This window comes from Heterodontus francisci, chromosome 2, assembly GCF_036365525.1.
Source record: "Heterodontus francisci isolate sHetFra1 chromosome 2, sHetFra1.hap1, whole genome shotgun sequence".
Lineage (NCBI taxonomy): Eukaryota > Metazoa > Chordata > Chondrichthyes > Heterodontiformes > Heterodontidae > Heterodontus > Heterodontus francisci.
In genome coordinates this window covers 58,415,583-58,441,430 of record NC_090372.1, presented here as the reverse complement: position 1 = coordinate 58,441,430, position 25,848 = coordinate 58,415,583, and the positions used below count along the sequence as shown (strand labels likewise).

Below are 25,848 nucleotides of genomic sequence, written 5' to 3'. Positions count from 1 at the left end.
GACCCGGTCTATGGTCAAACAAGCTTCATCAGAGGAGGCTGAACTGGCACTGCAGATGGATAACCCTGCTGTCTGGTTATCTGAAACCTTCTTCGGGAATTTAGAGGAACGAAAGGAAATGTTCAGCAGGTCTTCCTTGGTCGAGGCTCAGCAAGCCAACCCAGGGTTAAAAAAATTAGCACAGGCTGCCGAGACTGAAGCTGAAGCAGAAGGAGTTCCAGAGTGCTACTATTTAAAGAATGAGGTTCTAATGAGAAAGTGGAGACCTCCTCACAGACCTGCAGACAAAGATTGGACAGTGGTTCACCAGGTAGTGGTGCCGCCGAGGTACCATAGGGAAATATTGAGAATAGGCCATGAGATTCCAATGGCTGGACATGTCGGTATCATAAAAACTGAAGCCCGCATAAGACAGCATTTTCACTGGCCACAACTCCACAAGGATGTGATGAACTTCTGTAAGTCATGCCACACGTGCCAGGTTGTCCTCAACCTACAATAAAACATGCACCCCTAATTCCCATACCAGCTTTTGGGGAACTGTTCAGAGTGCTGGTGGATTGTGTGGGGCCCCTGCCAAAAAGAAAAGGGGGCTACCAGCATCTTCTCACCACAATGGAAGTGGCTACCCGATTTCCAGAGACTATCCCTCTAAGAACTATCTCTGCCAAGGTAGTGGTGGAGGGGCTACCCCAATTTTTCACTTGATATGGGCTGCCTGCTGAGATCCAGTTGGATCAGGGCACAAATCTTATGTCCAGCATTTTTCAAAAGGTCATAGATAACCTGGGCATAACCTGGCTAAAGTCCTCAGCCTACCACCCACAGTCACAAGGGACTTTGGAGAGGTACTACCAGACCCTAAAGGCAATGATCAGGGCATATGGCTATGAGTACCCCCATGATTGGGACAAAGGGCTGGGATTTCTTCTGTTTGCTACCAGGGACTCACCCAATGAGTCCACTATCTTTACTTCCTTTGAATTAGTTCATGGACACGAGGTGAGATGGCCTCTAAAACTAATCAAGGAGAGATTTTTAGGACACAGACGATACCTCCATGTTCCGAGAACAACTCACAAGAGCCTGTGCAGTGGCTCAGGAACACCTAAAAACCTCCCAGACAACGATGAAAAGGCAGGCGGATAAACATGCCAAGGCCAGAACATTTCAGACTGGAGACCATGTATTAGTGCTACTACCAATACAGGGTGAACCATTGAAAGCCCGGTTCAGTGGCCCATGCAGAGTAGTAAATAGCATTAGCAAGGTGAATTATATAATTGACACCCCAGATCATAGGAAAAAGCGAGGGCTGTGCCACATCAAAATATTAAAATGGTATCCCAGCCGGGAAGGGGACAAACAAGCACAAGTCTGTCAGGCAGTCAGGAAAGAGGAGGGCAAAAGGGACGGTGAGGATGAGTTAGAGGGAGGCCTGGAGGATCCCAAAATCGAACCCCCTACCATCCGGCTAGCTAACACTGAAACTTTAGGGAAATTAGACACTAATATTCCCCTATTTAAATGCAGATCTGAGAAGAGACCTAACAAGGCAGCTCACAGCATTTAAAGGGATCTGCAGGGACAGACCAGGGTGCACAACCCTAACACTACACAATGTGGATGTAGGAGAGACCCCTCCCATAAAAGAAAATCCCTATCACCTAGATCTTAGGAAACTGACCCAGGTTCTGGAGGAAATTCAATATATGCTGGAGCACAAGCTGATTGAGCCCAGTCAGACCAGTTGGAGATCCCCAGTTGTGCTCATGCCCAATCCTGGATAAAAGGAAACTAAACCAGAGCATGGCTATGACAATGATACTGATAAATGAGTGTTTGAGAATGAATGTGTGTGTAGTTTCTTTTTAGTATACGACCTCCTAATGACATGCTGCTGTTGTCACAAAACATTTCGCGTGGTGTGGAGGTGTCATACCAACGTGCTTTGTTGAATTAGAATTTTCATTAATCCACTGACTGGAGATCTGAATTTATATTTTTTATAGAAATTTAGAAAGGAACAGATAAAAGGTGACTTTGCTAGCAGCTTAAGATGGCCACCTAATTTGCAACACTGTATCCTACATTGCAAGGCCTGTGAGGTGAATATGAAATGTCTGTTAATCCCAGCAAGAACCAAGACCCAGAAAGTTTAAGGGAACTGCCTGTTCTTTTTAGGAAGAAGAAATACACAGCTAACCACCATGCTTGAATCACTGGGTGACTGTCATGTGACAAGTACCCCCTCACCCCCCCCCCCAATCTGTGGTTTTAAGCAGGTCTTTCTCGGCAGCAGGTTGAGAAGCAACTGGACTCTGACACAGGCAGACCCAAGTGAGGGTCCCTCTCTCTCTCTCCCATTCCAGCTTGCAAGCTTTGAACACTGCCTGCTGACTGACCCCCTCTGCAAGCTCCGGCTATAATCAGAAACCCCATTGGAGAAGAAACTGAAAGTGCCAGAAATACTCTGTTCTCTTTACACTGATGCTGCCAAAGCTGCTGAGTCAACGTTTCAGGTCTGTGACCCTTCATCAGAACCTTTGGAAAAAATCATCCGCATCGCTGTCTCCAAGAGACCCACTGAATCAGTCACCTATCTCTTCAAACTAAAAGCCTCAGGACCACCGAATTCAGCTAGAAGCCAGCCAAATCACCAAACTCCACAGACTGTATACCCCTTTTTTCTATGTTCTCTAACTTGACCAATTTACCCTTCCCCACTCTGTAACCTATTTGTGTGTGTGTGAACCTCTAGTGTGTGTATGTATGTTTGTGTGAAAATTGGCACATAGTTTATTATTTTACTTAGTTCCGTTTAAATACCATAAAGTTAACCTCTTTTTTTTGTTAAACTCAAGAAAACTGTCCGATTGGTTCTTGTTATGATCATAGCAAGTAAGTAATCAAACACCTAATGAATTGGCCAGTACATCCACTTTTTAAAAAAGAATTAAACCTGTTGTGGTCAAACAAGGAGAGGCGAAATAGAGAAGTCTTTTGACCCCTCCTCACCTGACAATAACAACATCAATCTTAAGTTTGCCTTTTACTGATTTGTTCTGGTACCTACTTCCATTATTTATTTTAAATAGTTTTCTGAATCATTCTTTATCATTTACTATTTTATATACCTCTATAGACTCATATCTCAGTCACCTGCTTCCAAGGCTGACAAGTTCAAGTTTGCATGGTCTCTCAAATTTCATTAACTGAAGATAAAGTTTATGACTGAGTTTATTCGGCATTCACCTATATTAATCTATCCATCCATCCTGTATTTGCATATTTCATATCCAATGCACATATTGTGTACATGCTGTGACTGACTGCAATTCATTTAATGTTGTTTATGTACATGCATCTCTCTGACACATCTATCTGATTATTGTCTATTTTGTGTCTACTTGTGTACAATGCATGAATCTATAAATAGTAGACTTATTTCTAAATACTATAGAATGTGCCCTTCTGTATATTGTGCTTCATGTTGTTCTGCATATTATGAATCCATCTATCCCTATATTGTTAATCTATTGATTGTATATATTTGTACATTTCTGTACAATTTAATTACATTTATGTGTAATTATATTTCTAAAATGCATAAAATTCTGCAGTTGCATATATTGCAAATGCTTCTAAATCTTAAACTGTGTTGCTTGTATATCTATATTGCGAATGCAATATATTCTATATGTACGCAATATTTCTATATTGTCTATTTCTGTTTTCGTTGCATCTTTATGTAATTATGCATTTTTGTAACCTTGGCTATTGTGAATGTACCCAGTTCGTAAAGTGTGTATGTTTCCATCCTTTTCTATAAATATATTCGTATGCTTTGTAACATGCATGTCCGTATCTCTACATTTTCAAAATGTGCTTAATTTGCAAATTATTTATATCTCTAGCACTATACAACTGTCCATATATTATGTATTTTCTGTTTACAATGCATATTCGTGACTTTGGTTACTGTAAATTTCCAATTCGTGTATGTTTCAATTTCTATTTAGCATACGCGTAGCCGAATGCTCTCCGTTTGCTAGTATTTTTGATTACTGGTAATGTAGTGCATCTGTGAATTGTATCCATTTCTGTCTCTGCATATATCATACAGCCTGAGAGAGTTTGTATCTCTCTGAATATGCGAAAGGATCAATTTGTATATTGTTTATGTTCGTATCTCTCGGTCTCTTGGCGCATCGCTGTATCTTTCTATTTGCCTGCACATTGTGTGGTAAGTGCTCTTGCGCTGCTGCTGTCGTTTTTCGGCTTCTTCCTGCTGGAGGAGCAGTGACCTTGGGATGGGATGGCTGGATTTGCGGAAGTTGCCGATGTTTGCCGGACGGTGACTCACGGCTCCAAGATGGAGGAGAGCGGGTAGAGGTGGCAGCGATTGCTGCTTTCTCCCTCCCTCCGCTTGGTGGCTGCCAGTCAGGATCGGGATCCCCGCTTCACGGGAGGATTGTAACCGCTCAGCCTGAGGAGGAGGAGGCCGCCGCCGCCATGAGCTCTGCAGAGGGGGCGGAGGAGGCGGCCGGGGATGCCGATATCGCCGCGTTTTTCCGATCGGGTGAGTGACTGGGAGACGCAGGACTGCAGCCCGGCTCCGGGAGCTCGGGGATGGGCTGGGCCCGGGCGTGGGCCCAGAAATTGTGGGCAAATATACAGAGTGCAAACCTGAAAGGGAGGAGAAGGGAAAGGCGTGTATGGGGGAAAGAGCAGGAAATGGAGGATATAAAAGGGGAGATAAGGAAATAAGAGACGAAGGAAAAGTGTGAACACTGGGGAGAATGATAGAGGGGGATGGGGAACGAGGAGAGACAACGAGGGAAAAGGCTGATACTGAAAGGATGACGAAGATGCTAACGGGAATTGGAGAGGGAGGAAGTGTGGAAGAACTGAATAGACAGAAAAAGGTGATGGGGAAGAATTGATGAGGTAAACGAAGAGATGAAAAAAAGGAATAGAGGAAACATTGAAATGAGCAGAGAGAAACAAGATAGAAGTGAATGGGGAACTGGGGCGCATGAGAGAGAGAGAATGTGGAAATGTTGAGGGGGAGAGAGGGATGCAGGGGAGCTGGGATAACTTTGGGATACATCTTTGGTAAGTAATATTGAGTTTAACCTTAAAAGTCATGTGTGAGTCTAGATAATAACAAGCATCAAACCTGAGCTTGATTTTGACCTTACCTCATACCCATGTGCACTTTTCAGCAGGTCACTAAATCCTGATCAGGAGGAGGGCTGATTTTATATTTTCCCTCCTTAGTCTAGCTATTCTGGGGCCAATTATGCTCCTACTGCAATCTTGACAGAATGCTGCCAGCTTGGTGTAGAGAAGGAATTGAAGCTTGGATCTTGTGGCTTAAATGGCTCCGTACTAACATGGGTAGTGAAACAACCAACTGAAACAATGGAGGAAATTTCAAATATAGTTGTTTTGAACACTTACAGTGAGAGGGTGGAAATTAGAACGGAAGAAGGGGATTGTGGGGAATAGAAAATCGATTTGTGGAGTGAGAGCAGGGAAGAGGCAGATTGAGAAGAGAGAGAGATAGAAAAAGGGGAAGGAATGGTGAAATGGGGAGATAGAGGGGGAGAGAAAAGATGGAGCAATGAAAAGAATGGAATGAGTAAAGGCTGTCATATTTTTGACTCCTTTATATATGTGGGAGAGACTTGGATTTCAAATGTGTGATCAGGGAGGTGGGAAGTACAGTCGTGCATGAGCAAGAGGATGCAACAAGGGGAATTATAGGGACTATGTGGAAACTGCTGACTTTGCTTACACATTTGGGAGGAGAGAAGAAGTGAATGAATGAAGTGAGCTAGAAGCAACATGCATATCAAGGAGGGAAGTTGCTTTTGTGAAAGGAAGGGAATTGTGACAAAATGAAAAGTTTCTGAAATTGAGGGCGTCCATAGTGGGAACTGCAGCAGACTTCATCTAACCGGACGTGGGTATTCTGATTGTTTATTTTTCACATTTTGCTTTGAAGAATGATTTCTTAGTGTCGCAGTAACTGGAAGGAAGTAATAACATCTTCGGACTGGCCTGAATCACTGAGGCTTCTGGTTGTATCTGCAGATTTGCCTGTCCAGCTACAAACCATAATAATTCACAGAAGATTTCCAACAATTATTGCGTACCTGTTATAGAAATTGGGCTGGGTAACAAAGAAGATGGATGGACAAACAAATGTTTGGCTTTTTTTCCTCAGTGATTATTTAGAAATGGGTGTCAGTTATTTTGTTAGGAGATGATTGTGTTATCCATTGGGTTCAAGAGTCCACCAGCAATTGTCATCTTTTTTAGAAGGGAACAAAGAGGTTTTCTTAAAAGTTACAAAAACTGATTTGTTTTTGAATAATGTTTGTAGAAGTGGAACATAATATTCTCTCTCACCTGGCCTAAAAGGATGGTGATGTGGTCAGCTGTGAATGGCTTTACAAACTTGAAAACAAACAAGCGTTTTCTACTTGGGTGGACATTGAATGCATGTTGCTTAATTTTGTGCTATGATTGAAAATGTTGAATCTCATAAAACTTGATATGTGGGAGAAGGTAAAATGTGTTGAAATAATACACCATCGCAAACATGAATAATTTATGTTTGAACATCTTTGACAGTCTGATTTGTGTACTCTGTCAAGGTTAATCTACAGAGGAAGAGAATCAGATTTTATAATTTTGTTTCTAAGAGTTAAGTACTGTGAAGAATTATCTAGCTTCTGTTGAAAATTCTTATCCTTGCTAAATTGAGAGCTTCTAGACATAAATCAATGTTTTTTAAAAAATAAAATTGATGCACCTTTGTGGCAGAGATCTTTGAATGTATTGCACTCTACATAGTTCACTGCCCGCACACATACAAAAAGTCCTTCTTTGGCCTCCTTATCTCGAGAGACAATGGGTAAGCGCCTGGAGGTGGTCAGTGGTGTGTGGAGCAGCGCCTGGAGTGGCTATAAAGGCCAATTCTAGAGTGACAGGCTCTTCCACAGGTGTTACAGAAAAATTTGTTTGTCGGGGATGTTACACAGTTGGCTCTCCCCTTGTTCCTCTGTCTTTTTTCCTGCCAACTGCTAAGTCTCTTCGACTCGCCACACTTTAGCCCCGCCTTTATGGCTGCCCGCCAGCTCTGGCGAACACTGGCAACTGACTCCCACGACTTGTGATCAATGTCACAGGACTTCATGTCGCGTTTGCAGACGTCTTTAAAGCGGAGACATGGACGGCCGGTGGGTCTGATACCAGTGGCGAGCTCGCTGTACAATGTGTCTTTGGGGGATCCTGCCATCTTCCATGCGGCTCACATGGCCAAGCCACAAAAAGTATGCCACCATAAACTGGATAGTCTTGTCAGTAACTTACATTTGAACTTTAATAAATTCAACAGTCAGACACTTCAGTTTTCTTGGTTTCTGTATCAGATAACCTGAAGAGTTTACCATCATTCCAGATTCCTGAATATTTCTCATTCTTACATTTTATGACATCAAATTAAACTGCAACACAAATCTTCCTGTTTGCTGCTGATTGTGGATTTGTAACCATGGGTGAAACCTTTTGCTTAGTGAAATGTTCCTAATGTTGCTTTGTTGACACTTCTCACATACTGGATTCTTCGGACTAAATCTATGAAACTGCATTGGGCTAAAGATTCTAAACAAATGTGGTGTATTTGGACTATATAATAGGACTGTCTTACTTGTACTTGGCCCTTTCTGGGGGAAGGAAAGTAGTAATTGAGATTAGTATTCATTGAGTTCTATTTATGATATGTAACCTTTGACATCAATATCATACTCTGTATTTTCACCTGGGAATTTCACTTTCGGAATTAAAGGATCGTTCCCTCCGCGACACCCTGGTTCACTCCCCCAACACCTTGTCCCCTTCCCACAGCACTTTCCCATGCAATTGCAGGTGTAATACCTACCCTTTTACCTTCCCTCTCCTCACTATCCAAGGTCCCAAACACTCCTTTCAGGTGAAGCAGCGATTTACTTGAACTTCTTTCAATTTAATATACTGTATTCGCTGCTCACAATGTGGTCTCCTTTACATTGGGGAGACCACTTTGCTGAACACCTCCGCTTAGTTGGAAAGCATGACCCCGAGCTTCCGGTTGTTTGCCATTTCAACACACGCCCCTGCTCTCATGCTCACATTTCTGTCCTGGGCCTGCTGCAGTGTTCCAGTGAACATCAACGCAAGCTCGAGGAACAGCATCTCATCTACCGATTAGGCACACTACAGCCTGCCGGACTGAACATTGAGTTCAATAATTTCAGAGCATGATGGGCCCCCCCCTTTTTATTTTTAGTTATTTTTTTCGTTTTTATTTTATTTTCGTTTGTTTCATCATTCATTTTTTTACCACTTTTTTCATGTTTGTCTTTGGGCCAGGGCTGTTCATTTTTCTGTCACTTGACACACTCTGTGCACTAATGCTTTGACTTTCAGCACACCATTAACATACCGTTTGCCTTTGCTCCATGACCTTCTGGTCAGTTATTCTCTGTGACCTTTGTTATCTCTTGCCCCACCCCTGCTTTATTTGCTTAAAACCTTGTTCATTTCTAACCTTTGCCAGTTCTGTTGAAAGGTCACTGACCTGAAACGTTAACTCTGTTTCTGTCTCCACAGATGCAGCCAGACCTGCTGAGTATTTCCAGCATCTGCAGTATTTAGCTTTTATTTTAGTGACATTAGATACTTTACGTAGGATACGGAAAGAATGAAAAAAGGTCTTTCACTCTATTCAGTGCACCCTGACATACATCTTTCCAGCTGAACTCTGTGTTTTTAAATTTGTCTAAAATTGTCTCATACAGAAAATTTGCCATTGGCTTAGTAATTACATAGAATTAGATAGAGAGATACAGCACAGAAACAGGCCCTTCGGCCCACTGAGTCTGTGCCGACCATCAGCCACCCATTATACTAATCTTACGTTAATCCCATATTCCCTACCACCTACCTACACTAGGGGCAATTTACAATGGCCAATTTACCTGTCAACCTGCAAGTCTTTGGCTGTGGGAGGAAACCGGAGCACCCGGCGAAAACCCACGCGATCACAGGGAGAACTTGCAAACTCTGCATAGGCAGTGTCCAGAACTGAACCCGGGTCACTGGAGCTGTGAGGCTGCGGTGCTAACCACTGTGCCACTGTACTGCCCAACTACATAGAAGATACAGCACAGAAACAGGCCATTTGGCCCAACTAGTCTGTGCGGGTGCGAATATTCCAAACGAGTCTCCTCTCATTTCATCTGCCTCATCTCAGTCTTTCAGAATATCTTTCTATTCCCTTTTCTCTCATGTACTCACCTCGAATGGGATCCATACTTGTAAAAGTTAATTTTCAGTACCAGAGAGGCTGTTTGGCAGTAGTTAAGACTTAATATGCCATTTAAAAATGTATATCCACTAGAATAGACAAGGCCTAAATTTTTCTGGTGAATCTAGTGGGCATCTATCAGAAAGTATCGCAACATCATACTCCTCCGTGTGTTTCAATGGCGAGTGTCTCGGCAAGACACCGGTATAGAAAAGTTCAGGAGGGACAAGGCAACTCGGGCAATAATTTTCTGATTTCCGTGTTAAACATGCACATGTCTGGTTTGATTAATGTTTAATTATAGTTTTACTTTTATTTTTACTGCAAAATCTGGACCATTCTCTCCAGGCTTACCCTGTCCAACCCATTCATAATTTTAAAGACATCTATCAAGTCACTTCTATGTATTTCGAAAGAAAAAACCCCAACCTGTTCAATCTTTCCCGATAGCTGTAATCTCTCAGTTCTGGTATAAACATTGTTAATATTTTTTTCACTTTCTCCAATGATTTCATGTCCTTTTTATTGTATGGAGACCAGAACTGTGCGTAGCAGTGTGGTCTGACCAGGGTCCTATACAAGTTTAACATAACTTCCCTACTTTTGAAATCTGTATACCTAGAAATAAATCCCAGCACTTTGTTAGCATTTTTAATTGCTTAGCTGACCTGTAAGCTGCTTTTAATGATTTGTTCACTTGTATCCCTAGATCCCTTTGCTCTTCTCCACCATTCAGTTTCTTATTTTCTAAGGTGTAGGTGATGTTTCTGTTTTGCCTGCCAAAGTGCATCTCCTCACATTATCTGTGTTAAAGTTCGTTTCCCACTTAAATACTCAGCCTGCAAGTTTTCTAATATTGTCTTGTATTATGTTGCTTTCTTCCTTACTGTTGGCTATACCCTTCAATTTGGTAGCATCTGCAAGTTTTCGTATTAAGTTACTTTTTCCTAAGATAGCTTGACGTCTGTCGTGGGGAAGGTGTTAGGATCGATCATTAAAGAGGCTATAGCTGGGCACTTAGAAAAACTTAAGGTAATCGGGAATAGTCAGCATGGCTTTGTGAAAGGGAAATCATGTTTAACCAATTTATTGGAGCTCTTTGAAGGAATAATATGCTCTGTGGATAAAGGGGGGCCCGTTGACATACTATACTTGGATTTCCAGAAGGCATTTGACAAGATGCCACATAAAAGGTTATTACGTAAAGTAGGAGCTCTTGGTGTAGGGGGTAACATCTTAGCATGGACAGAAGATTGGCTGGCTGGCAGAAAACAGAGCGTATGCATAAATGGGGCCTTTTCAGATTGGCAGGATGTGACGAGTGGAGTCCCACTTAGATGAGCGGAATGATGGCATGGTAGCTAAATTTGAAGATGACACAAAGATGGGTAGGAAAGTATGTTGTGAAGAGGACATAAGGAGGTTGCAGACTAATATAGTTGGGTTGAGTGAGTGGGCAAAAATCTGGCAGATGGAGTATAATGTGGGAAAATGTGAAGTTGTTCACTTTGGCTGGAAGAATAAAAAAGCAGAGTATTGTTTAAACGGAGAATGACTGCAGAACTCTGAGTTGCAGAGTGATCTAGGTGTTCTAGTACAGGAGTCACAAAAAGTTAGTATGCAGGTACAGCAAGTAATAAAGAAGGCTAATGGAATGCTATCCTTCATTACGAGAGGAATTGAAAATAAAAGTAAGGATGTTACGCTTCAGTTATACAGGGCATTGTTGAGACCGCATCTCGAATACTGTGTGCAGTTTTGGTCTCCTTATTTAAGGAAGGATGTGAATGCGTTGGAGGTGGTTCAGAGGAGGTTTACTAGAATGATACCTGGAATGAGTGGGTCGTCTTATGAGGAAAGGTTGAACAGACTGGGCTTGTTTTCACTGGAGTTTAGAAGAGTAAGGGGAGACTTGATTGAAGTATGTAAGATCCTGAACTGTCTTGACAAGATGGATGTGGAAAGGATGCTTCCTTTTGTGGGTGAGTCCAGAACTAGGAGTCACTGTATTAAAATTAGGGGTCGCCCTTTTAGGACAGAGATGAGGAGAAATACTTTCTCTCAGAGGGTTGTGTGACTTTGGAACTCTCCACTTCAGGAGGTGGTGGAGGCGGGGTCATTGAATAATTTTAAGGCGGAGGTAGATAGATTCTTGTTGGGTAAGGGAATCAAAGATTATTAGGGGTAGATGGGCGTGTGGAATTTGAAACACAAACAGATCAGCCATAATCTTACTGAATGGTGGAGCAGGCTAGAGGGGCCTAATTCTTATGTCCGTAAGTCTTAAATCATTAAAGTAAATTATGAATAGCTGTGTCCTAGCATTGATCCTTGTGAACACTGCTTTCTCTCTTCCTCCAACCTGAATGACTATCCTTTACCCCTTCTCACTGCTTATTTTTTAAGCCCATTTGTTATCCATTCAGCAATCTTCCCTGACTCCACGTGCTGTAATCTCTGTCATAAGCCTGTCATTACTTAGCAAAGGCCTTTTGAAAATTCAGGTATATGACATCTACTGCGTTACCCGTGTCTACCCTTTCCATTACCTCTTCAAAGAATTAAATCCAGTTAGTTAAGCATGATTTCGTCTTTTGGAATCCATGCTCAGTATCTTTTATTATATTTTCTGTCTCAATGTTCTTCTATCACTTTTTTTTAGCATAGATACTAGTATCTTTCCTATCACTGACATTAAGCTGACAGTTCCCAGCTTCTGTCTTTTCTGTATACAGGAACAACATTAGCTGTCCGCCAGTCGTTTGACAGTATTCCCTCATCAATGGAAGTTTTATTTATTGCCTATGCTTGCTCCTCTGTAGTTTCCTTGAGTGTTTATGGCTGACAGAGTTTTATCCTCTTTTAGTTTTGCTCGTTTGTCAATTATAGTCTCCCTTTCTATCCTGACTGTATTAATATTCATTTTAGGTTCAATCTCTAGTGAATTGTATTTCATTACCACCTTTAGTAAAAACTGAGGTGAAGTAGTTATTCTGCACTTCTGTCATTTCTCTGTCTTTACCTGTGAGCTTATCTTGCTCATCCTTTAGTGGCTCTATCCCTACTTTAATTTTCCTTTTGTATTTTTACATGTCAATGGAACACTATTGTTTCTTTTCATATTCTTTGATCATTTGATTTTGTAATTTCTCTGTCTGCCTGAAGGAATTGTTTTTGAACTTTTCTCAAGTTTCTCATTTCTTTCTGTTCTATCATTTTAGTATCCAAGTACTACTTTTATGTCTTTTTCTTTAGATTCAGATTTCTTTTTATCTCCTTTATTCATTCATAGTGCCCTCTAAGCTTGCTTATTTTTGGCTTTTATGGAATACCTTTCTCTTGACCTGGATTAATTTACCTTTTTAAAGAAGTCCCACAGTTTCTCTGTCTCTCTGTTTTTCAAGATTTTCTCCCCGTTTACCTTCTTCAGTTCCATCCTCTTCGTTATTTGCTCTTTTCCAATCTATTACCTTCGTCTTTGTCCTACTTACATCAATCTTGATCCTAATCTTGAAACTTAATATGTTGTGAACACTACTCCTAAGATGCTGTTCTACTCTTACTTCTCCTATCTATTCTGGTTCATTACCAATTAATCCAGCAATTATTTACTTGTATTTTGAATTCTTGAATTAGATTGACAACTGCCCCTTTCCACAGTGGATATCTGGTAAATTAAACATTTGTGCCTCAATGCATTTACTAATTAGCTTCAGTGACATATTTAAGGGCAAGACTAAACCACTTAGTGAGCCAGAAATTTTAAATATATAGGGTTAAAAAAATTCAGATATAATGATTCAGTTTCACAATGATATGTTCAAACGATCATGTTTGCTGCTTATGTTTTTCTAATTCACAAACTCCAAAGATTCTACATATAAAGCAATATACTAGCCCCTGTATAGGTAAATTAGGGTTTGTTCACTTAGCCATTTGAATGCAATAAACGACATGTTAGATGCATTTCTTTCAAAAAAAACTTTGAATACTGTAGTAATTTAAAAAAACTAGATAATTGAAATTTTTATGAAAAGGTGGACTGCAGAACAAAAATTGGTCAGTTTAGTATGCTTTATGGTCGTGAGTCAGATTAAGGTCATCATGATGTGTGTGGATAAAGGTAAGGTTTTAATACAGCAGAGGTTTTGGTAAATATTTTAAAGGGAACATAGCATGTTTGCCTTAAGATGAAGACATGGGAATTAGTGACATAACATGACCCACAACAGAAAAAAAAACAACAGTGCTTGGTTTGTGTGCTAATGTTGTGGTTTGAGCTGGAGGAGGGGACATTCTGATGCTGGTAAAATTGTACAGTAACCCCAGATGGTACTGGGGAGCTTTTGATGTGTGCTACAGGTTAAGCTTTCTTATTAATTCTGTGCTGTAAATTGATTGTGGATTGCACCAGATCACATTTCACTCTTATATGTGGCAGCATGTTGTTAACTCCACCATGGATTACAGTCTGCTTGATGGTGCTAGGGTTGTTGCATTCTGTTTGCACAATGGAGGGAAATTGATAACTATTCTGTCATTTTTGCTTTTATATCCTGGGCTAGAATCTAATAATGATAACTGTTAAAGGGTCTTTCATATCACGTATGTCAAAGCCCTGGTGGAATCTGGCTCAATTTAGAAGAGTTGTCCAATAATATAAGTGATACGACTCAACTCCTTAATAAAAAATGCACAAACTCATTATGCAAGTTAAAATGCTTATGCACCATGAAACCAGAGTCTGTGGATGGTGTAGAAGGAAGGTTGCATGAGTTGATTATCAAGTTCATGATGGTAGACAATTAAACAATTAATGGGAGAAGGCAGATCCTTGATTATCCCCATCCTCAATGATGGCATAGCCAACATGTGAGTACAGAGGACAAGGCTGAATTGCTTGCAGCCATCTTCAGCCAGAATTGCCGAGTGGATGATGCATCTTGGCCTCCTCCTGAAGTGGCATTGCAGAGGTCAGTGTTCAGCCAACTCGATTCACTCTACTGGATACAGCATAGGGTGTGGTCCCGCAATATTCCGGCTGCAGTACTGAAGACTTGTGCTCCAGAACAAGTTGTGTCGCTAGCCAAACTGTTCCACTATAGCGACAACACTGGCATCTGCTCGTCAAAGTGGAAAATTGCCCACATATGTCCTATCCTCAAAAAGTGATGATCGCTGATGATTGCAGTGTTCAGTTCTATTAGCAATTGTTCAGGTAATGAAGCAGTCCATGTTCAACTCCAGAAAACTTTTTGTGGAGGGATAATGGAGCCTATCTTTACTCAGTTTCACATTTGTTGTACAGAGTAAAAGGATACAAACATATAGCTACTCACTCAAACCCTCCCCTCGTCACAGTAAGAGTCTCCTTATAAGTGCTCAGTAAGACCCCTAGTTAACACGCTCCACCTGCATATAATTAAACAACTGATACACAATTAACAGTCCATGCCCGCATCCAGCAAGACCTGGACAACATTCATGCTTGGACTGATAAGTGGGAAATGCCATTCGCGCCACACAAGTGCCAGGCATTGATCATCTCCAACAAGAGAGAGTCTAACTACCTCCCCTTGACTTTCAGCAGCATTACAATTGTCGAATTCCTCCATCGTCAACATCCTCAGTATTAATTAGGAACTTAACTGGACTAGCCATATAAATACTGTGGCTACAAAGAGCAGGTCAGAGGCTGGGTTTTCTGCGATGGTTAGCTCACCTGACTCCCCAATACCTTTCCGCCATCTACAAGGCATGTCAAGAGTGTGAGGGAGATGGCACCCATTTGCCCGACTAGGTGCAGCTCCGACAACACTCAAGAAACTAGACACCATCCAGAACTAAGCAGTCTGCTTGATCGACACACTATCTACTTTAAACATTCACTCCCTCATCACTGTCGTCCATGGCTGCATGAACGACGGCGACTTGCCAAGAGTACTTTCACACCACCTTCCAATCCTGCGACCTTGAGCAGCTTAGAGGAAACATTGCTCCCTCCCTAACAGCACTGTGAAAGTACATTTATCACATGGACTACAGTGGTTTAAGAAGGCAGCTTACCACCACCACCATCCTGAGGGCAATTAGGGATGGCAATAAATGTTGGCCTTGCCAGTGATGCTCACATCATGTGAATGAACAAAGGAAGAGTGGATAAATGGCATATTCCACTGCTGAATAATATTGCCATGTTTCTCAATTGGCATTAGCATAAAACCTGTTCCTGAAAAGGTTTGGGTTTACTTAGTTTTGGGCATTTATTAGAAGCAGAAGCTGGATTTTCAGCAAGTGATCCAATGGTATGTAAATGTGAATGAAGTGTACCTGCTCCAATATAAGTACCGTGAAAGATACTGGACACTCAGTATTTTTAGCTACAATATGCTTAAACAAATGGTTGATCAATTGTAATGGAACATGAGTCTCCCTGTGTCTGCGTGGGTTTTCTCCGGGTGCTCCGGTTTCCTCCCACAAGCCAAAAGACTTGCAGGTTTGGTAGGTAAATTGGCCATTATAAATTGCCCCTGGTATAGGTGGGTGGTGGGGAAATGTGGGGACAGGTGGGGATGTGGTAGGAATATGGGATTGGTGTAGGATTGGTATAAATGGGTGGTTGATGGTCGGCACAGACTCGGTGAGCCGAAGGGCCTGTTTCAGTGCTGTATCTCCAAATGAAAAAAATAAATGAGAGATTTTGCTGCTTACATCATGTAGACAACTTATGCAATAGCTTATTTGACTTAAGTTTGGAACCTTCCAGATTGACAACTGAAACTTTTATGCTGGAACAGATGCAATATAATAATGTGGTAGAAGAGTTAAAATGTCCTGTATTGCAATTACAAGGCCTTTGGGGTGACAGCATACTTTGACTTGGTGTAACGTGATGGGAGTGTTTCCATGTACAGCATTTGTTAACCATATAAGATAGCAAGTGCTGAAAATAGTCCATATGGATTGAGTTGACTGAATAAATCCTTTGACTTGTTTTAGATCTCTAATTTTTGTTTGCATGTTGTTTGAAATGACTTTGCATGAGGCAGATTTTCCTGACAGATTATCAAAAATATGTAACTTTGTGTTATAAGGATAGAGACGTAACTTAATTTAATAGATGCAACTTTATTTTTCTGAATGGTAGGACTGATTGTTTTTCTGTAATGAACCATGAATGAAAGCTGTTAGAGTCTGAATACAGGCATGTTGTGTTTTGCTTTGTATCTTCTGTCATTAATTTTATGTTATGCCTCTTTTGTTATTCCATTTGGACTAGTTGCTTTAAAAGGTAAATGTTTAATGCTGATTAAAGGCGGGCATATTTCTCACATACTACTCTATTGTGTTAAGGAACTCCAGTCTTTGGCCAACACTTGTGTTCGTGCTTCCAGGTTCCTCATACCTGGGGCTCACAAAACAGGCTGCAAGTCAAATGCAAAACAGTGGCTGTTCTGGGGTTATGTCAGAAAGCATTTCTTCATGCAAAGGGTAGTGGAAATCTGGAACTTCCTCCCTCAAAAGCTGTTGAGGCTAGGTCAATTGAAAATTTTAAACAGATTGATTTTTGTTCGCAAGGATATAATAGGTTACAGGAACAAGGTGGGTAACGGAAGTCAGGGTCTTAATTGAATGGCCTGAGGGGTGAGTGCCCTTTCCCTGCTCCTACTAATCTTGGCAGCAATAATGGGCAGTTGCCTTGTGGCAAATGTGCATTGGTTCATATTCTTACTTGGTGGAGGTGATTTTAGCATTGATATCGCTAGTTTTGTAGAAACTTCCTCTGTCCTATTTGATTACTGAGCCCTGAAGAGGCTAGCCAGCACAATAATCATTAAGGAATAAAGTTACTCTCTTGTCAGCTTATGATAATGGAAGTTTCCGATAAACAGGGCTTCATAATGAACTGTTTCATCTGATTGAACTCCTAGCGGTTTGCAGGTTTACCAGTTGAAGTCTGTTCTACAGCACTATATCTAGGTAAGAATAGTAATGTAATTTTAATTGCAGACAAGAGAGATCTTCTATTCTGGTTTCTGTATTGTTGTGTTGCAGTATTATTCCCTCCCTGTTGCAGTAGTTTTGCTGAAGCTTCCTGGTGGAGAAGCAAAATGTAGTTATAGAGATGGCAATTTTCTAGAGTGATGATTTACAGTTCAGTTGGGTTACCTTATTGCACAAAATATGTATGCTTAGCAATTGTTGTGTATGGGGAGGAAGAAAGAAGTAACCAAAGAAACAACAACTTATATAATGCCTTTAATGGAATAAAACACCCCAAGATGCTTCACAATAGCAATATAAAACAAAATATGACACGGAGCTGCAAAAGGAGATATTAGGGCAGATGACCAAAAGCTCGGTCAAAGAGGTAGGTTTTAAGGAGTGTCTTAAAGGAGGAATGTGAGGTGGAGAGGTTTAGGGAGGGAATTTCAGAGCTTAGGGCAGCTGAAAGCATGGCCGCCAATGGTGGAGTGATTAAAATCAGGGATACTCAAGAGGCCAGAATTAGAGGAGCGCAGATATCTTGGAGGGTAGTGGAGCTGGAGAAGGTTACAGGTGAGGTGAGGTCATGGAAAACTTTGAAAACAAGGATGAGAATGTTAAATCAAGACATCACTTGACCGGGAACCAATGTACGTCAGCGAGCACAGGGGTGATGGGTGAAAAGGACTTGGTGCAAGTTAGGACACGTGTAGCAGAGTTTTGGATGACCTCAAATTTATGGAGGGTAGAATTTGGGAGACCAGCCAGTTGTGCATTGGAATAGTCATCGAGAGATACAGCGCTGAAACAGGACCTTCGGCCCAACGAGTCTGTGCCAACCAACAACCACCCACTTTTACTAATCCTACATTAATCCCATATTCCCTACCACATCCCCACCATTCTCCTACCACCTACCTACACTAGGGGCAATTTACAATGGCCAATTTACCCATCAACCTGCAAGTCTCTGGCTTTGGGAGGAAACTGGAGCACCTGGCAGAAAGCCACGCAGTCACAGGGAGAACCTGCAGACTCCGCACAGGCAGTACCCAGAACCGAACCTGGGTCGCTGGAGCTGTGACGCTGCGGTGCTAACCACTGCGCCGCTGTGCCGCCCTGCTTCAGCCACGCATTCATCTCCTCTATCCTCCTATTCCTATACTCACTAACACGTGACCGAAGGCATGCATGAGGGATTCAGCAGCAGGTGAGCTGAGGCAGGGGTGAAGTCATTGATGTTACAGAGGTGGAAATAGGCAGTCTTAGTGATGGTGCGAATATGCGGTCGGAAGCTCGTCTTGGGGTCAAATATGATACCACGTTTACGAACAGTCTGATTTTTCGTCTCAGGCAGTTGTCAGGAAGAAGGATGGAGTCAGTAACCAGGGAACGGAGTTTGGAGTGGGGACAAAAAAAAATGGCTTCAGTCTTCCCAGTATTTAATTGGAGAAAATTTCTGCTCATCTCTTACTGGATGTTGGTTAAGCATAAGGATGTAATTGCACTAGAGAGGGTATAGCGGAAATCTACGAGGATGTTGCCAGGACTGGAGAATTGCAGCTATGAGGAAAGATTGGATAGGCTGGGATTGTTCTCGGAACAGAGGAGGCTGACGGGAGATTTGATTGAAATGTACAAAATTGCGAGTAGATGGGAAGGGTCAATTTACTTTAGTAGACAGGTCAGTGACTAGGGGGCATAGATTCAAAGTGATTGGTAGAAGGATTAGAGGGGAGATGAAGAAAAGGTTTTTTAACTAGAGAGTGTTGGGGGTCTGGAACGCACTGTCTGAAAGGATGGTAGAGGCAGAAAACCTCATCTTATTTAAAAGGTGCTTGTATATGCACCTGAAGTGCCATAACCTGCAGGTCTATGGACCAAATGCTGGAAAGTAGGATTAGGTTAGGTGGCTTTTTTTTTTCAGGCCAGCGTAGACATGATGGGCCAAGTGGCCTCTTTCTGTACCGTAAACTTTCTATGATTCTATAAACAGTCTGATAATTTAGCAACAGCGGAGGAGTCGATGGTGGTGAGGTAGAATTGGGTGTCATCAAAATGCATGTGAAACTAATGTGCTTTTGGATGATGTCGTAGGGGGCAGCATGTAGATGAGAAATAGTCAGTGCTGGGGGGAAGGATAGAACCTTGGGGTGCATCAGAGGTAACGATGTGGGAGCAGAAAGGGAAGCCATTGTAACTGATACTCTGGCTACGAGTAGATAGATAAGAATGGAACCATGTGAGAGCAATCCCACCCAGCTGGACGGCAGTGGGGAAATGTTGGAGGAAAATGGCGTGGTCCACTGTGTCAAAGGCTGAAGACAGGATGAGAAGGGATGATGTACCTTTGTCACAGTCACATAGGATGTCATTTGTGACCTTGATAAGAGCAGTTTCGGTACTGTTGCAGGGACGGAAACCTGATCGGAGGGATTCAAACATGGAGTTCCAGGAAAGATGGATACCGATTTGAGACGACGACACATTTAAAGACTTTGGAGAGGAAAGTGGTTTGCAAGGACTGTTGGGTCAGATGTTGGTTTTTGAGGAGAGTATTCATGACGGCAGATTTAAGGGAGAGAGGGACAACACTTGAAGAGTGAGAATGTTAACAATATCAGCTGACATGGGGACCAAGAGGGAAAATTGGCGGTCAGTAGTTTAATTTTTTTTAAATTTAGAGATACAGCACTGAAACAGGCCCTTCTGCTCACCGAGTCTGTGCCGACCATCAACCACCCATTTATGCTAACCCTACACTAATCCCATATTCCTACTACATCCCCACCTGTTCCTATATTCTCCTACCACTACCAAAACTAGGGGCAATTTATAATGGCTAATTTACCTATCAACCTGCAAGTCTTTTTGGTGGTGGGAGGAAACCGGAGTACCCGGCGAAAACCCACGCAGACACAGGGAGAACTTGCAAACTCCACACAGGCAGTACCCAGAATTGAACCCGGGTAGGCAGTACCCAGAATTGAACCCGGGTCGCTGGAGCTGTGAGGCTGCGGTGCTAACCACTGCGCCACTGTGCCGCCAACAGTTTAGTGGGAATAGGTCGAGGGAGCAGGAGTTGGATCTCATGGCCAAGGTGAGTTCAGAGAGGGCATGAGAAGAGATAGGAGAGAAACTAGAGAAAGGTGAGAGTGCAGGGCTGGGAGGGAGCTTTAGAGGCAATATGGCCCAGTGGTTTAGTGGAAGGAAAGGAAGCGGCAGAGGCAGCTGATCGGATGGTCTTGATTTTAATGACAAGAAAATCCATGCGTTCCTTGCACTTATTGTTGGAGGTGAGGGTGGAAGAGACAGGTTTAAGAAGACAATTTGCTCTAAAGAAAGGAAGCCGGATGATACTGGAATAGTGAGCAGTTTTAGTAGACAAAACAGGACCTGATAGTGCTTTGTGTGGTCCAGCCAGATCTGGCAGTGAATGGTTAAACCAGATCTTTTCAATCTGCGCGTTTTGGACTTGAGGGAGCAGAAATGAGGGCTGTACGTGGGGGTATGACCAGGGTGAAAGAGAGTAATGGTTTTATTGGGGACTAGGGCATTAAAGGCGGAGGTGAGGGTGTGGTTGAACAAATCTGTAGCTGCAGAAATGTTGTGGTGAATGGAGGGCCAAAGGCTAGATAGTTGAGATTTTGAAAGTGCAGTTGTAAGTGAAATGGGGGAAAATTTTTTCCGTGGCGGATACAGGAGGAGATTGGGTTGGGGCGTGGAAGGGGGATATGGATGGAGACGACCTTATCTGTGATTGATGATGTCATCTCACATGGTCATGCTAGTCCCGAGACCAAGGGCATGGCCATGAATATGGGTTGGGGAATTGACATGGAGGAAAAGATTTAGGCAACATAAGAGGGCAGTAAACTGAGGAGAAAGAGCATGATGAGTTGAGAGGGAGCTTGAAATCATCGAGGATAAAAAGTCATTTGGTACAGAGGCTCAGGGATGAAAACTGAAGATATCATGGTGAGAAAATTTTTATCATACTTGGGAGGGCGGTAGTGAATGATTTTGAATGAGCGAGATAGAACAAGGTGAGATGCTCAAAGGAGGAGCAAGTGCCAGAGGAGGAGGGGGTCAGGCCAAGGTGTGATCTGGTGATAAGCGTCACGCCACCACCGCAACGATCTTGACGGGGCAAATGGTGGAAGATATAAGCAGGCAGAAAGGCTTCATTAGGGAGAAAGGTGTCATCACTCCTCAGCGAGGTTTCTGTTAAGGTCATGATTACATTAGATTTATGGCACAGAAACAGGCCATTCGGCCTAACCAGTCCATGGTGTATTTGTACTCGGATCCCTTTGTTCCTCTACATCACCTAGACTTGCATCTTCCAAGTAATAAGTGACCTCCCTATTCTTCCTACCAAAATATACTGCCTCACAATTATCTGTTAAGCTTTATTTGCCAATTATTTGCCCATTCTGCAAGTGTATTAATTTCCTCCTGTAATTTGTTGTCGTCCTGCTCTCTATTGACTAACCCTCCCAATTTGGTCTAAAAACAGAAAGTGTTGGAAATACTCAGCAGGTCAGGCAGCATCTGTGGAGAGATAAACAAAGTTAAAGTTTCAGGTCTGTGGCCTTTCACTAATTTGGTGTAACCCGCAAATTTAGAAATTGTATTTTTTGATTCCGAGGTCCAAAATGTTAATGTAAATTGTGAACATCTGTGGTCCCGGCCCTGATTTTTGTGGAACAGCACTACCCACCCTCCGGCACTCTGAATAGCCACTCTTTACTCTTGCTCTCTGTCTTCAAGCTAACTGCTGCTTGTCCCCTGACTCCACATTCTCTGACCTTATTCATTAGCCTATTAGGGCCTTTTGAAAATCCAGATAAATTACATCTACTGTATATCATTGTCTGCGCTCTCTGTCACTATCTCAAAAAATTCATAAGGTTGGTCAAGCAAGATTTTGAAATCCATGCCAACTGTTCATTATATTTTTGCTTCTTGATATTCTTCTATTCTCTCCTTTTCTAGGGATTCCGTTATTTTTCCTACCACTATTGTTAAACTGACTGGTCTATTGCCTGGACGTGTTCTATCCCCCTTTTTAAATAAAGGTATTACTTTAGCTATTAGCCAGTCCTCTGGCACTACATCTTTTTCCAATGAATTATTAAATATGTTTAGTAATGCCTCTGCTATCTCTTCCCAAGATTCTTTTCAAATGCACTGATGCAATCCATCCAGACCAGAGGCTTTATCCAAGTTTATTTAATGCAACCCCTTTAGTTTTAAATGCACTCAACTCATTACTCATCTCATCATCCAATGTCATGTCTATCTGTTCTATCCCCCTGGTAAATACCGAAGCAAAATAATTATTTAATATCTCTTCCATCTCTTTATCCAGGTAATATCCTGTCTATCCCTTAATGGCTCTATTCCCATCCCAGCCTTCCTTTTTTTCTTGATATGCTGTAAAATACTTTGCTATTTTGTTTTATGTTCCTTGATAATTTAATTTCATAGTTGTTCTTTGGCTTCCTAATTGTTTTTTGACTTCTATCCTAATCTCTTCATATTTGCTTTTATCATGCGCTCCTCTGCCATCTATGTACTTAATGTACGTCTCTTTCTTACCCTCAGTTGTTCCCTTATGTCCATATTCATCCATGAAGTCTCTTTACTGTTTAATTTCTTCTTGCCTTTCAGTAGAATATATTTTTCCTGCATTCTGTTGAACACTTTTACATGTGTTCCATTGTTTAACATTGTTCTTTGCCAATATTGCCCATTTAATTTTCCCAGGTTCTATTCTCAGTCCCTCAAAATCAGCTTTTCTCCAATCTATTAACCTGGTTTACATCATAATTATGTCGTTCTCTATTATCATCCTAAAGTGTATTATATTTTGGGCATTATAGCCGAGATGTTCCCCTACCTTTACTTCTCTTTTCTCATTTCCCCATTACTATTGGACTTGTTATTGGGTGAGAAAGAAGTCGTGTACACATTGTAAGAACTCCATTCCCTTAGAATAATAAACACGGCGGATTTCAACTATCCTGACAATTGGACAGAGGAGGTATATAAAGGGGATACGGGAATGTTTTTTACTCTGTTCTGAACTTGTCTACCTATTTCTTCTGCTGTTTGGTAGTCTGAGACTACACCTGTAAGTGTGATTGATCCTTTATTATGTTTCAAAGAACAAAGAACAGTACAGCACAGGAACAGGCCATTCAGCCCTCCAAGCCTGCGCCGATCTTGATGCCTGCCTAAACTAAAACCTTCTGCACTTCCGGGGTCCGTATCTCTCTATTCCCATCCTATTCATGTAATTGTCAAGATGCCTCTTAAAACGTCGCTATCGTACCTGCTTCCACCACCTCCCCGGGCAACAAGTTCCAGGCACTCACCACCCTCTGTGTAAAGAACTTGCCTCGCACATCCCCTCTAAACTTTGCCCCTCTCACCTTAAACCTATGTCCTCCAGTAACTGACTCTTCCACCCTGGGAAAAAGCTTCTGACTATCCACTCTGTCCATGCCGCTTATAACTTTGTAAACCTCTATCATGTCGCCCCTCCACCTCCGTCGTTCCAGTGAAAACAATCCGAGTTTATCCAACCTCTCCTCATAGCTAATGCCCTCCAGACCAGGCAACATCCTGGTAAACCTCTTCTGTACCCTCTCCAAAGCCTCCACGTCCTTCTGGTAGTGTGGCGACCAGAATTGCACACAATATTCTAAGTGTGGCCTAACTAAAGTTCTGTACAGCTGCAGCATGACTTGCCAATTTTTATACTCTATGCCCCGACCGATGAAGGCAAGCATGCCGTATGCCGCCTTGACTACCTTATCCACCTGCGTTGTCACTTTCAGTGACCTGTGGACCTGTACGCCCAGATCTCTCTGCCTGTCAATACTGCTAAGGATTCTGCCATTTACTGTATACTTCCCACCTGCATTAGACCTTCCAAAATGCATTACCTCACATTTGTCCGGATTAAACTCCATCTACCATTTCTCCGCCCAAGTCTCCAACCGATCTATATCCTGCTGTATCCTCTGACAATCCTCATCACTGTCCGCAACTCCAGCAACCTTTGTGTCGTCCGCAAACGTACTAATCAGACTAGCTACATTTTCCTCCAAATCATTTATATATACTACAAACAGTAAAGGTCCCAGCACTGATCACTGCGGAACACCACTCGTCACATCCCTCCATTCAGAAAAGCACCCTTCCACTGCTACCCTCTGTCTTCTATGACCGAGCCAGTTCTGTATACATCTTGCCAGCTCCCCTCTGATCCCATGTGACTTCACCTTTTGTACCAGTCTGCCATGAGGGACCTTGTCAGAGGCTTTACTGAAGTCCATATAGATAACATCCACTGCCCTTCCTTCAATCATCATCGTCACTTCCTCAAAAAACTCAATCAAATTAGTGAGACACGACCTCCCCTTCACAAAACTATGCTGCCTCTTGCTAATAAGTCCATTTGTTTCCAAATGGGAGTAAATCCTGTCCCGAAGAATCCTCTCTAATAATTTCCCTACCACTGATGTAAGGCTCACCGGCCTATAATTTCCTGGTTTACCCTTCTTAAACAAAGGAACAACATTGGCTATTCTCCAGTTCTCTGGGACCTCACCTGTAGCCAATGAGGATGCAAAGATTTCTGCCAAGGCCCCAGCAATTTCTTCCCTTGCCTCCCTCAGTATTCTGGGGTAGATCCCATCAGGCCCTGGGGACTTATCTACCTTAATGCTTTGCAAGACACCCAACACCTCCTCCTTTTTGATAATGAGATGACTGAGACTATCTACACTCCCTTCCCCAGGCTCATCATCCACCGGGTCCTTTTCCTTGGTGAATACTGATGCAAAGTACTCATTTAGTACCTCGCCCATTTCCTCTGGCTCCACACATAGATTCCCTTCTCTGTCCTTGAATGGGCCAACACTTTCCCTGTTTACCCTCTTGCTCTTTATATACGTATAAAAAGCCTTGGGATTTTCCTTAATCCTGTTTGCCAATGACTTCTCATAACCCCTTTTAGCACTCCTGACTCCTTGCTTAAGTTCCTTCCTACTGTCTTTATATTCCCAGCCTTCCAACCCTTACGAATGCTTCCTTTTTCTTTTTGACGAGGCTCACGATATCCCGCGTTATCCAAGGTTCCCAAAACTTGCCAAACTTATCCTTCTTCCTCACAGGAACATGCTGGTCCTGGATTCTAATCAGTTGACATTTGAAAGACTCCCACATGTCAGATGTTGATTTACCCTCAAATAGCTGCCCCCAATCTAAATTCTTCAGTTCCTGCCTAATATTGTTATAATTAGCCTTCCCCCAATTTAGCACCTTCACCCGAGGACTACTCTTATCCTTATCCACAAGTACCTTAAAACTTATGGAATTATGGTCACTGTTCCCGAAATGCTCCCCTACTGAAACTTCGACCACCTGGCCGGGCTCATTCCCCAATACCAGGTCCAGTACGGCCCCTTCCCTAGTTGGACTATCTA

General features: G+C 42.3%; 1 protein-coding gene across 4 annotated transcripts in view; it reads left to right on the top strand.

The window, feature by feature from the left end:
- Positions 1-4,323: 4,323 nt before the first annotated feature.
- LOC137384483 (triple functional domain protein) overlaps positions 4,324-25,848 on the top strand; it is an 873,575-nt gene continuing 852,050 nt past the window's right edge. For 3 of the 4 annotated variants that reach the window (XM_068058645.1, XM_068058631.1, XM_068058625.1), the window contains exon 1: positions 4,324-4,582. In XM_068058645.1, coding sequence (XP_067914746.1) covers positions 4,516-4,582 — 67 coding nt within the window. In that variant the 5' untranslated portion in view covers positions 4,324-4,515. The remainder of the gene's footprint in view (positions 4,583-25,848) is intronic. The other variant, XM_068058639.1, reaches the window with a different exon arrangement.